The 13683-nt window shown below is 45.3% G+C and overlaps 1 protein-coding gene across 3 annotated transcripts in view; it reads right to left on the bottom strand.

Annotated features, from left to right (window-relative positions):
* ARHGAP32 (Rho GTPase activating protein 32) overlaps window positions 1-13683 on the bottom strand; it is a 197952-nt gene that overhangs the window by 61801 nt on the left and 122468 nt on the right. For all 3 annotated transcript variants that reach the window (XM_069876457.1, XM_069876458.1, XM_069876459.1), the window contains one exon: window positions 7752-7833. In XM_069876457.1, the coding sequence (XP_069732558.1) occupies window positions 7752-7833 (82 nt within the window). The remainder of the gene's footprint in view (window positions 1-7751; window positions 7834-13683) is intronic.

Below are 13683 nucleotides of genomic sequence, written 5' to 3'. Positions count from 1 at the left end.
TTGTTGTTGGGTTTGGAACGTGCAGTGGAAGAAGCCCCATTGCATGCAATCTCCATGACTGTATCTGAAATACAAAGCCCGCTGTCCCCTTCCTCTCTGAATCTTCTCCCTCTCTGTTGGGAAAGAATTTCATAATGTAGGCACGTGCTCAGGAAGGTGCTTAGAAAGTGGAGCTTTCACACCAGAAACAAGAAATTTGCTGTGAAATAGCATTCTTCTCCTGGAGAAAGCATTGCTGGTAGGAACCACAAGCCGGTTGCCCACGTTACAAGAGCAGAGTCTCTATACCAACAGGTTCTAAGTGTGTATGGGCACGGAGAGAGCACATATATACGTGTATATACACACATATGTCTATCGGTAGTTTATGCATATCCAATTTTAAGACTGATTTATGAAACCCAAACACCATCCCAACGGGAGTGAATATGTGTAAATGAGACCTTTACTGTAAGAAATGCTAACTCTATGGAAACAGTCATGAATTTTACCAACGCTAGGTTATTGCTATGAGGTTTACATTAGCAAGATCCAAAAAAGCAGGACTCTCTGGGCACTGAGAGATGCTAAGCACAAACAGCACCTTCTGATCTTTAAAAAAAAAAGGAATCTCTGCTTCTGAAGACTTTCAAGTTCTCTCAAACTTTCAGAGCCGTGTTTAACCCCTCTCCATCACCCATTTTTAACTTCTCGTTCTTTCAGACCGACATTCGGATGTCATGGCCTGGCATTTCATTTCTTCCACTTAGGGTTTTATTGCTTCAAAACGATTCTGTCATATCCAACAGAAATGAGTTGGAATCGGTGTCTTTGTTTCCCTGCTGTATTGTTTTACGTACAAAGAGCATTTTAAAAGGCAGCTTAGACTAAAGGCTTGGTTTGGTTTGGTTTCCCTGAATATCTTTCAAAGCACCAGTGCATGTACAGAAAGGAGAAAAGGAAAGGGAGAGACACAGAAAGAGAGGGAGAGAAGGAGTGAAAGAAAGAAAAAGGAATAAATGAAAACGTACAAGGGGGGAAGTAGCTCCAGGATGCTGGACGGGCTCCGTGGGCAGGGGAGACTGGCAAGGTATAATTGAAAGAAGAAAAAAAAACACAAACAAAAAAGCAGTAGGTTAAAACACGCATCCATTGCAATTGGGTTCATCTCATATACAGCTCAGCCAGGCTACACACAGTGTAGATACACAACCACAGACCCCATCCTTCAAGTTGATCGGTGCTTTACTCCCTAATCACTCTGGAAATTCATTAGGATCCAAGAATTCCCCACCCAGTGTGTCGCAGCTCAAACAAAACCCAAAACATTTCACATGCTTGAACTTTTGCCCCATCCCTGCCGAGGGTAGGGTTTGTTTGCACTATTTCAGTGCCTGCTAAGCACGTGTTTACGGTTCAGCCCATGTTTAAGGACTTTGTTGAGTCAGAAACCAGGCTGGAAGATGTAACTTTTCTTTATATAGATGGACAATGTCAACCACTTACAACTCCCAGAGTTGTAAATTTACATTTTGTGTCTTAGGCGATACATATTTAGCTTTGCTCCATTTCTGCTGGGGCTAAAGCAGACAGCTGCTTTATCTTATTTTTCCTTCTCTGCAAAAAGAAAATCAAAATTGCCCCAAAGCTATGTTTCCTATCGACAGAAAGTGTTCTCCCTGAAAATGAGGCTCTGAGCAACCTCATCCAGTGGGAGGTCTCCCTGGCCAAAGCAGGGGGTGGAATGAGATGGGCTTTAAGATCCATTCCAACCCAAACCATCTCAAGATTCCGAGAAGGCAGAGCCTTTGCTCTTGCTGCCTCAGTGTTAGGGCTTTTTGTTTTGGATGGAAGAGAGAAAACACAAAGTCCAGGAGGTAGCTTCCCCACAGGCACGAGCAGGTCCAGTCTGGGGTCCAAGGGAGGTGCTGCTGTCCTGCTGCTGTCCCGTTGAACGCCCAGCCCACCAGGCTGACTCTCAATGGCTCTCCAAGTCTGGGAGCAATCACTAGGCGTCTGCAAGTTCCCTAAAGAAGTGGGTTTTACCCTAACATCCCTGGAATTCCATCCTGACCCCTTTGTCCACTCTCCACGGGAGCTACAAGGACGCCTGCACCCAGGACTGTATTTGGCAGCCCCGAGCCTGTCAGCGTGTTTATTCCCCGCCTGCTTCCCCGCTGGGAATGGATACCTGGCTCCATACAACTTTCATTTAATTTAGCTTTAATGAGACTGATCAACACCAAATGACTGGTTTGTTTACATAAGGTTAACGACACTGGTGCTAATCGCATACATTTCATCTTTCCATATTTTCCTTATAAAAACATTAATTATGACATAATGCGCTCATCAGTGTCAAACGGCTGCTCAGCCCAGGCCTCTGCAGAACATACGTTCCCTTTGCACCTTCTTCTTCCTGGTATTATTTTTATTTTTTAAATAAATCCCCACAACCTCTTTTACCCAGGGATTCTCAGTGAGCCTGTTGTAAACCAGGCACGACCTCTTGCAGCGCTGCGAGTGCTCGATCACAATGAGTGTAACTCTGTTTGCATTTTTACAGTTAAAATTAATTCGTTCAGGGCTGTGCTACAGTCTCAAAGAGGTTCAAACAGTCTGTTGCTTGATCCAGACCTGTATCCCAATCCTCCTGAAGTTCACTGGATTATCTCTACTCGGCATGCTGACCCAGATTAATCTATTATTTATGTTTAAAAAAAAAAATCGTTCATTTTACAACAGATCATAACTGAGAGGCAGATTTAGACTAGACGGAAGGAAGAATTTCTTCACTATGAGGGTGGGGAGGCCCTGGCCCAGGTTGCCCAGAGCAGGGGTGGCTGCCCCATCCCTGGAGGTGTTCAAGGCCAGGTTGCATGGGGCTTGGAGCCCCTGATCCAGTGGGAGGTGTCCCTGCCCATGGCAGGGGTGGGACTGGATGATCTTTAAAGTCCCTTCCAACCCAAACTGTTTTATGATCCTGTAATACCAACAAGTACCCTTTAACGTGTCCTTCTTGTGCCCCATTTCTTTCCTTAAGCTCTAATTATCCCTCTGCAAACTGCACCCTTATTTTTTCTTTTCCCACTGAATCCAGATGTTCCCCAGCAGCAACCACGTTTAGAGACCTTCAACCAAGGCACATCAGTTTGGTAAAGATTCAGTACACAGCGAGATTCTGCTTGTTAGCAAAGACATGAAACAAATTGCATGTATGAGGCGAAGCATGAGATGTGATTTTAAGTATTGTTAAACTACAAATATCCAGATTTATCAGAAAGAACGGACTGAAACAAAGAACCAAGACGTAGCTGCTAACTACACCAAAGCGACGAGCAGGGACAACGTGAACACACACACACTGCTCCCAGAAAAGACCAGCCAGAGATGGAGAGAAGGGAATGAGTAGAGAAACACAAATCTACACAAATGTTTACTTCGAAGGAAACAAACCAAAACAGCTCTTCACTTTTTTTATTCTAAGCAGCACAACGAATATTTAAGGGATGCACTTCTCACTGAATAGCTGGAATGCAAATGCAACCTTTCATCCTGTATTGCTTTAAAAATCTTTATAAATCCAAGCTTATTCCATCTATCGTAGTACCAAAATTCAGCGACATCATCACTAAATGGTGTGAGCCATGAAATATTAGGTATTAATTCAATAGGTTGGTTACCTCTGCAGTGCTGTGTCTGAGTTTAGAAAGCAAAATCTGGGGTTAAGTAAGCTCCTCCTGCCTTCTGGATCCATACTGGGGCTTTCACATCAATAGAAACAGTCAGAAGAGCAGTTTGCATCTCACCAGGAAAAAAGCATTTTCTTACAGCACTGAACATGTAAAAAGTGGGGGCACAGGCTCAGTGCAACTATTCAGCAGGTAACCCCAGAGCTCCTGAGCACCCCTACCCCTTGTTTGCTGCTCTCATGTGGAAAAAGTTTGAAGAAGAAAATGCTAAACAATTTGGTTAAGCAATGCTGAAACTGTCTTTCATTTTCGGGTGCCAGTTTGCGTGCACGTGCACGCACACACACATTACACACACACCCCCCTTTGCAAAAACACCTCCTCCTGCAGAGCTGTGGGAGATGATAGCTTGACAATCCAAACTTCATTGTCATACATATTTTGGAGGTGACTCAAGGCAAACCAAATACTGTTCTATTACTTTGAACTTTCATAATTGAACAAAATAGGCTGTTTTCCTACCTGATTCCTTTTCTTTATCCCAACCACTGGTGTAAGTGTGTATCTCCCCAGTCAAAGAAAATACTGGTCCTAAAAGCAGAGCCTGCACTTAAGGCCCACTCCCTGTGTTTCACAGAATCATAGAACAGTTTGGGTTGGAAGGAACCTTAAAGCCCATCCAGTTCCACCCCTGCCATGGGCAGGGACACCTCTCTCTGGATAAGGGGCTAAAAGCCCCATCCAGCCTGGCCTTGAACCCCTCCAGGGATGGGGCAGCCACAACTTCCCTGGGAAACCTGTTCCAGTGTCTCACCACCCTCATAGTGAAGAAATTCCTCTTTATGTCCAGTCTAAACCTGCCCCTCTCCTGTTTATACCCATTGCCCCTCATCCTATCACTACAAGCCTTTGTAAATCCCCCCTCCCCAACTTTCTTGTAGCCCCTTCAGGTTCTCAAAGGTCACTATAGGTCTCCTCAGAGCCTTTTCTCCAGGCTGAACAACTCCAACACACTCAGCCTGTCCTCGCATGGAAGGTTCTCCAGCCCTCAGATCACCTTTGTAGCCTCCTCTGGACCCGTTTCAACAGCTCCATCTCTTCCTTATGTTGAGGATTCCAGAACCGGACACAGGACTCCAGATAAGGTCTCCCAAGAGAGGAACAGAGGGGCAGAATCCCTTCCCTCGACCTGCTGGCCACGTTCTTTTGATGCAGCTCAGGATACGTTTGGCTTCTGGGCTGTGAGCGCGCATAGCTGGCTCATGTTGATCAATCACCTTCATGTGAACTTCAGTCACTATTTGCACTGCATTACAGACCATTGCAGTACTTCATGGTTCTATTAAAATGCTATCCCCATCACTTCTGCAAATCAAACTCACTAATAATAAATAATAATAAAAACGCAGGGCAGGAAATTCTTCGCTTCCCATCTGCTTTTCATTAGGTTGCTCAACCCAGCCAAATCTATGGACAATTAAACAGCACAAGGAGTTCTATGTTTGTAAATTCCTTCATGGCAAAGAACTTTATCCCACAGACACAAAATGTCCTAGATGTTCCACACATCATACTTTGATTAATGAAATAAAGTTTGCATGCTGATAAGTATGTCTTATCCAGCCCCGATCGGAAACTTGACATCAATTCTGGATGAAATGCCCTGCTAATGCTGAGAAAGGGCAAAAGCTCCAAGCAGTTCTTTTCAGGAGTCTCTGTTCCTTGGGAAAAGCCAATCTGATGTTTCAAATGTAGGTGAGGGGAGGACAGCGGATAGTGAAACATGTGAGAAACCCCCTGTTTAGCCATAGATTAAAATACACTAAATGCATGGAAAATGGGCGAGGAAAATGCAAACTCTTCTGCATATCCCAGCAATGCGATTCCCAGCGAGGCTCTGGAGGGACCGCTTGGCAGGGTCCCACTCCTATTTTTGCAGCAGTGCCCCTGAAGCCAACGAGGGTGCTCCAGCAGCCCCTCTCTGCCCCGTGTCCTCCAGGGCTGTGTGACAGGGGGAGCCAGCTCCTGCAGCTGTGTGTAACCTGGCCCTGGAAACCGGAGCTCCTTCCTCCCGCTTCAGCTCCTCACCTCTTCTGTATTTCACACATCATTTTGCCCTTCAAGGCACACAAGTTCCTCCAGCTCTCCAGCATCACATTCCACATGCCTGAGGCACAGGAATCTCCTCCCCGATTCCTTCGAGCTCCAGTTGAGTCCCAACCTCTTTAGCAACCATGGCAGAGGCTTCCAGACTCCTGCCTCCTCTGCACCAGCGCTTCCCAAGGTGGAAAAAAGAGAAAGCACAGTGCTCCGAAGAAATGGAGTCACAATGTCTGTGTGCAAAGGAAGGGCAGGGAAGGATTATGGGAACAGCAGCATTCGTTCTAGCAGACCTGACACCTGAAAGCTCAGTTGTGTTCTTCTCAAGAAGCCTTTTGCCTTTAACTGAAGGCACAGAACAGCTCTCCGGGAAGGTCGGCAGGGACAGCATCATGACTTGGCAATATCTTCCAACTTATTGCTTTGAACATGACTTGTGCTTTTGGTATCAGCTTTATAGCAAATATTTCCCAGGACCTAAAGAGGAAATCCACTCCCTGGTGTGCTGTTAAAGCCAAATCGCATCTATTCATCTATGCTGCTTCATTATCTCTCATTAAGGCATAGCAAGAAACTACTCATCAGTAGCCTATGACAGTTAATTGCCTGAGCCATACTAAATAATAAACACTTGCTTATGACCATATCTATCACCCTGGCCAGTGTTTAGGTTTAAAGCTGCCTTTATGTACATGGTTTCACTGACTGAGTGAAGAGAAGTGACTGGTTGCAGCATTAAGAGATCAGCTTCAAACAACAAAAGGAAGATACTGGATTCGTGGACTGACTACCTGCTGCAGCACTTGAATTGCTAGGGATCTCAGTGCACTGATTCCAGCAAATTCATTCCCATGTTCCCAGGAATAACAAAGGCTGGAGATGCCAATAGTTGAGAAACCCACTTCCCTGGACTGTCGGCTCTTTGAAGCACACAGATTAATGCAGCTTGGGGCATTCACAGCTTTTTACCATGGAACTGCAAGTTCCAGGCTGTACCACAAGATCTGATAAAATGCATTTCCCTTAGTAAAAGTCAAACGTTTGAGTCACATCTATTTATTTTAAAATATCAAGTTGGCAATCTCGTATGATAAGGAACATCATTAAAACAGAGAAAACAGATGAAAAGCACACCAGTTAACCAGCTTCCCAACTCAACTCGCTGGCTGCACGAAGAAAGATCAGCAATTTCAAATTGCTTCTCCTGATAAAAAAGATACACAGATGTATCTTTGTGCAGATGAATATATAGATATATTTTAACAAATCAGTAGGATAAACCAAAAGCTGCACCACCAATAAATTCTGTCAAGATCTGTTATGCCAGCACATCTATCTGCTATCACTCCTAGCACACACTTGGATGACAGCAGAATCGCACCCAAGATCTCATTTTCTATTCATTTTTCCTTTCCTCAGCAGAGCTTAGTACTAACTCGCCTGTATTTCATACAAGACAAAACTATCCAAAGGGCAGTAGGAAGTAGAGTCACGTACCCAGAGCAGAAGCAATTAGGATTCCAAGTTACATTATACACAACATTTTCCATCTATCCCTAAAGAGAATGAAGCTTCCAGTACTTAATTAATCTATTTCATCTAAGCCAGTATAATCATTTTGGGGTTGCCTATATGAAAAAAGTCCTAACGTACAACACTCTCTGAACACCAAGAACTGGGATGTTGCACGGAATCAGATTGCTGAAGGAATCCAGAATTCTTACAAGCCTAAAATCTTTCAAATTACGCAGGAGCTAGACACTGATATCACCTTATGAAACACGACAGATGAGAGACATTCAACATCAGCAGCTCTTCAGAGAGAGGTAACATGTGGATGGCCAACACACAGAAAGGAGAATGTGGTGTGTACACAGCGTGATCAACACAGAGAATACAACATGGGACATGTAAAGGAGATATTAAACATGGAACACCAAAAGGAGAACTCCACTGCATTGGAAAATTTAATACACATACCTGGTTTTGGCACAGAATTGGTCACGGACTGAGGAACTTTGTCGTTAATTAGTTCGACGCACTCACTAGGGAAAAATCCAACCTGCAGCAAAAACAAGAAGAGAGGCAGAAGAGTGAATGTCATGTTTTTCCAATCTGAACCAGCTAAACCAGTAACTGTTTAACATTTAGTTCAAACTGTGCTTGCCTGATGCTCCAAAACATTATCCAACATCCAATGACCAGTAATAATTTATCAAAATGATGCAGCCAAGAAGTCTCCAAACTAAGCAATCATTTCCATAAAATATGGTTATAAGTTTGTGTTCTAAGCTTGGTACACAGGACAGAGAGAGGAGACAACAAGCATGCTACATACCCCTGAACCCAGCATTTTTTCCTGTATCCCCTCTAACTCAGAGACAGGCTTAAACCCACGTGAGGGTTACAGGCTAGAAGATGGGGAGGATCTTAAAGTTTTGCTTAGATAAGATGTGCTGGCAGAAGGTCTCTAAATCTGGGGAGAAGTGAAATGCTTTCTCTTTCACTATGAAAGGATTCAGGCTAGATGTGACCAAGCAGACAATTCCCAGCATCCCAGCCTTCTCTCTGCTTTACAGTGTCTTCCTTCTTGCTCTCATCTCAGGTGAAAGTCATGCCAGACCAGTCTTTTATTTTTATCCTTAGTCCGTATTTCCAAGCACTTTTCTCTGATATCCTAACTCCCCATCCAACCTAACTTCTGCACCGTGATGTGTAATTCAAGCACCACCACCCCTCTGAGAAGCTCCGGCTTAAGCCAGCAGCAGGATTTCCTGCCCCGTGTCAGGCATGTGATGTGGACAGCTGAAAGCATCAAGGCACTTGAAGCAGCCACGGTTTGGTCAAGCGCCACGACAACGCATGGCAAAGAGCCAGCGGACGGGCCCCACGTTCATGGACACAGGAGGACTGGGGCCAGCGCTGCTGCCAGTCACGTCAGCACATCTAGGAAACTCACTGGAGCCACAAGGCAGGGAGCGCCGTGGGACTGGACAACATCCCCGTCTCTATTTATTCCTCTTGCACAATTCCCTTCTGTCTCCAAAGGAAAAAAACAATTCTCTTTCCGACTCCAAGCTGATTTTCATCCATAAACCTCCAAGTAACTCAGTGCCAGGGTCGTGCACAGTCTGTAAACACTCCACACTTTGAAATTATTCCAAATTCCCCAAGGGAAGCAACAGGTAACAGTCATACCAGCCAACTTCTTCCTACACCCCCAAAACCCAGCAAGGTTTTGGACAAGTAAGAGGACAAACTGTAATCCATAGATGATTTGGACTGGGAGGGACATTAAAGCCCATCCCGTACCAAGCCCCTGCCATGGGCAGGGACACCTCCCACTGGATCAGGGGCTCCAAGCCCCATCCAACCTGGCCTTGAACACCTCCAGGGATGGGGCAGCCACCACTGCTCTGAGCAGCCTGGGCCAGGGCCTCCCCAAAATTCAATTTCAATCTCCCTCTTTCAGCTTCAAACCATTCTCCCTCGTCCTATCCCTGCCCTCCCTGATCCAGAGCCCCTCCCCAGCTTTCCTGGAGCCCCTTTCAGGACTGGAAGCTGCTCTAAGGTCTCCCCAAAGCCTTCTCTTCTCCAAGCTGAACAACTCCAGCTCTCTCAGCCTGTCCTCGTATGGGAGGCGCTACAGCCTCATCATCATCTCCATGGCCTCTTCTGGACTCACTCCAACAACTCCATGTCCTTCTTGTGCTAAGGACTCCAGAACTAGATGCAGGACTCCAGGTGGGGTTTCAAGAGAGCAGAACAGAGGGGTAGAATCCTCTCCCTTGCCTGCTGGTCACGCTTCTCCTGATGCAGCCCAGGTTCCAGTTGACTTTCTGGGCTGCAAGTGCACATTGCCAGCTCCAGGTGATCTTCTTATCCACCATCACACTTAACATTAAAGGCTCAGAAGATGCTCTTTGAGAAGACTATGAAAGCACGGGAAGAGAAGTCATGAGAGCGGCACTCTGGATCAACACACCTCGATTCTCTGACCCTTGATGCTCCCTGGAATCAAGACCAGCCAGCACACTCACTTCAGCTTAAAGGACTCACAGAACTGAAGAACCCATCCAAAACACGAGCTGATGCACAGCTTCACCCAATCACTCGCTCCGCTCCGCGTGATGATTTTGCAAGGAGATGATATCTCCAAGTTACTCAGTGCAGTGGTGATTTTTGTTCAATTTATAGATAGAAATATGCTATTAGCACAAGAAACCCAGCACTACACAGGGGTCTTCATAAGTGGTGCTGCTCTGTGGGGAGATGTGCTGAAACAGGCTGATTGGCACACACTCAAAAGTATCGGTATTTAAAATACATTATATGGTTCTTAAATTCTCTAGCTACAAGTCTCTCTTGGGCATTTCCTGTGTCAGAGATGCAGGAGAGAATTTTTAAGCTAAGAAAAATGTGCAAGTCCAGTGAAAGTCTCAGCCCTATCACCCAAACAATACATCTGGGAGACTCCACAACTGGAGTGATACCATTCCTTTCATTCTCAAAGCCTTGAAAATGTATTTAATTGACCACAACATCTTAGGTCAAGATGTGTAAAAAACCCAAAGTACTTGGACACCAACCATCCATTAATTGCAATGTAAAACACTGGATCGAAATCCAACCCCAGATCCCACACTGCAGCTGAAGTTCATTTCCCTTTGATTCTTACAATAACGTGTCTCTTATTTCTGGATGCAATATACAATATTAAACATGAATTTAGAAATGAAAGCAGACCCAAGATGGTTATGGCATTGCTTCTAGGTATCTTGGAGCCTTTCCCAAATAAACCAAATAAACCATTGTTCTCAATGTATCATTTTTGCCACGTTCACAACCAATATTTATAATGGAGAAGGAAAGAGAATAATCACTTGTGCTGGTGCCGACAAGCGCTTTGATGTTAACTGGTAAGATTTCTGATGTCTTATATTTTCTGACGGCTTACATTTTCTGACTTATTTATTGTAGCTCTTCCTGCAAGATCCCCAAGAGATTATCTTCAGGATCATCATCAATAACTTGTGCCTTGTTCCAACCCACTTAAAAGATGCGGCTGTTTCTCCCACGGAAAGTTTTCCATGATTTTATATAAATAAATGAGTTTAGTCCGAGACTTAATCTCAACAGATGTAGCAAGGCACTAATAGAGCTTGAGCCAGGATTAAAGGATTTGGCAACGTAGGAAAATTAATAGCAAGGATAGTATATATTTAGATAGATACAAGGTCATCTAAAGGTTAAACAAATCACTACACACCTTAACCAAAGGAGGAAAGCACAGGCTGCTGCTGTGTGCAAACACTTCTGCAAAAGCTCCTATATCTTTTTGTCACTGCTACACCAGGGTCTGCTACAACTGGGAGATACACGAGGCTTTAACAGGAAAAGTCAAAGTACCAGCAATGATTTTCAGTGTACGACGAGGCAATTCAAACAAGTGGGAAAGAAGCAGCAGCACAAATGCAAGTGGAACATTGTTTGAGACATTTGGGTTGGGTTTGCGGTTTGACGTAAGCTAAAGAATGGGTTATATTTCATTCAAAACTTTGTATCTTTTAGTTTAAATCACGATAGGTTGGCAAAACCTTACAGGTAAACACCTTTTTTTTTTTTATTCCTGCATGGCTTTGCAGAAGGGAATTTTCCATTTGATCTTTGCCAAGCAACAACCCTGCGGTGGCTGGGACTGAGAGCCGGCTGCCTCACCTGGATTCCACAGCGCAGCCAGCACAGCTCCTGCTCAGGAGGTCCTCACCCTTCTCTGAGGAGCACCACTTACAGGAATCACAGAACCACAGAATCACCAGGTTGGAAAAGACCCACCAGATCATCAAGTCCAACCATTCCCATCAATCACTAAACCATGTCCCTCAGCACCTCATCTACCCGTCTTTTAAACACCTCCAGGGAAGGTGACTCAACCCCCACCCTGGGCAGCCTCTGCCAGTGCCCAATGACCCTTTCCGTGAAAAATTTTTTCTTAATGTTCAGCCTGAACCTCCCCTGGTAGAGCTTGAGGAGGAACCAGGTTGTTAGTCCTTTGATCCCCAAATCCTCTAAGAGAGCTGAACATCTTGACCACAACACTCTTCTAATCTCTTTTATTCGTGGCAAGAATGTCTGTGTGGGATGGCAGAGGTTAATTATCCATTCCCAGCTGGTGTGACTGGTGTGCCCGCTGGACTGAGGGAAACTAGGTGAGGCTGCTTGAAGCCTCTTCCTTTAACATTCTCACCTGCCAGAGTGGCTGAATGCTGAGTGACCACTGAAGGTCACTCACACCTCTGCACTGGGGTGTGAGAAGTCTCTGCTGCTCACTCCTACAGCTGGGATGGCTGGGGAGATGCCGGCGCTTGCATACGAGTGCCCGTGCCCCTGGGAACTCCTGCCTGCAGAAAAAGGGCAGAGCAGATGCTTGCAGAGCAGGGAACTCGTGGCAAATCAGTGCAGACATAATTTTGCATGACCTGTTATTGCAGTTGACACCACAGAATCATAGAATCACCAGGTTGGACAAGACCCACAGGATCACCGAGTCCAACCATTCCTATCAAACGCTAAACCATGTCCCTCAGCACCTCGTCCACCCGTCCCTTAAACGTCTCCAGGGAAGGTGACTCAACCCCCTCCCTGGGCAGCCTCTGCCAGGGCCCAATGACCCTTTCCATGAAAAATTTTTTCTTCATGTTCAGCCTGAACCTCCCCTGGTGGAGCTTGAGGCCATTCCCTCTCGTCCTGTCCCCTGTCACCTGGGAGAAGAGCCCAGCTCCCTCCTCTCCTCAACCTCCTTTCAGGTAATTGTCCTATTAATGGAAGTGGCCACCTGGCTGAGAAACGCCGTCACCAGTGACACGGCCATGGGGCTCTTGCACATCGCCTGTTTTGCAGGTGACACCATCCACCAGCCAGATGGCTGCACTGAGTCCTCAAATCAACACACGTAAACCAGAAATCAAACCTGGGCTTCTGATTTAAGACCTGGTGTTTCCGAAGTGACACAGGCCACAAAAATGCACTCCGCCTTCCCAGGCAAGTTTGATACTCACCACGTAGATTTTATTTATTAGAAAATGATGCACAAGGGGGGAAAAATGCTCTCAACCAGCAGCCTGTTTTACTCCTGACCGATCCAAGACAGAACAAGTCCATTTTTGGGAAATCCATTGAGTCTCGAAGCCTGTGTGCAGGTTCAGAACAGAAGATGATCTGAAAGCAAGGGCCTGGTGTTTCACAACAAGTTGAAGCTCATGGAAGCACAGGTTGATCCTCAAAATGGCCAGTTCACTCCAGTTATGTAAAACCTTTCCTTGTTTTTTGTGCTCCCCCCAGCAGGCTGAGCCACTTGCCGTGTTGCAGCAGTGCAACTAATGAAACTCTGCCCAAAGACAGAATTATTCAGCACATCAAAAGGCAAGTTGTGCATCAAAAAAAGGGGCTGTCCCTAATGATTCAGTTCTCTGCAACAGAGCTACTGATTGAAAAGACAAAGCATGAAGAAAAAGAAGAGGAGAACAAAGAGTGCTGGGAGGCTGTTAATGTGGAGGTGGCTGTAATTTAGGTAACAATCTTACAATAAAAGCAGTGACTCACTAAGTGCATTTGAAAAGAAAAAGGCTGGAGGAAAAATGTCTTCAAAATCATTTTACTTTAAGCAGAGAAAATGATAAGAAGCCCAGTGGGTTGTTTTGTTCTGTAGACATTAGATCAGGTGCTGGGAGAAAGGCATCTGCAACTCTAACACAGAAATCTGAAGGATAAGAAAAATGAGGATTCATTGCTGAAGAAGAGCTCTGGCTGGCAAAGAATAAATTGACTTCCATGCAGAACCTAAGCTGCAGTTGAAACTGAACGGACTTGCAACCTGTCAGATTTGCTTTTCTGTCAAGATTTGTACCCCTGC

The sequence above is a fragment of the Phaenicophaeus curvirostris genome, chromosome 25 (genome assembly GCF_032191515.1).
Source record: "Phaenicophaeus curvirostris isolate KB17595 chromosome 25, BPBGC_Pcur_1.0, whole genome shotgun sequence".
Classification (NCBI taxonomy): Eukaryota; Metazoa; Chordata; class Aves; order Cuculiformes; family Cuculidae; genus Phaenicophaeus; species Phaenicophaeus curvirostris.
This window is presented reverse-complemented; position numbering and strand designations above follow the sequence as displayed.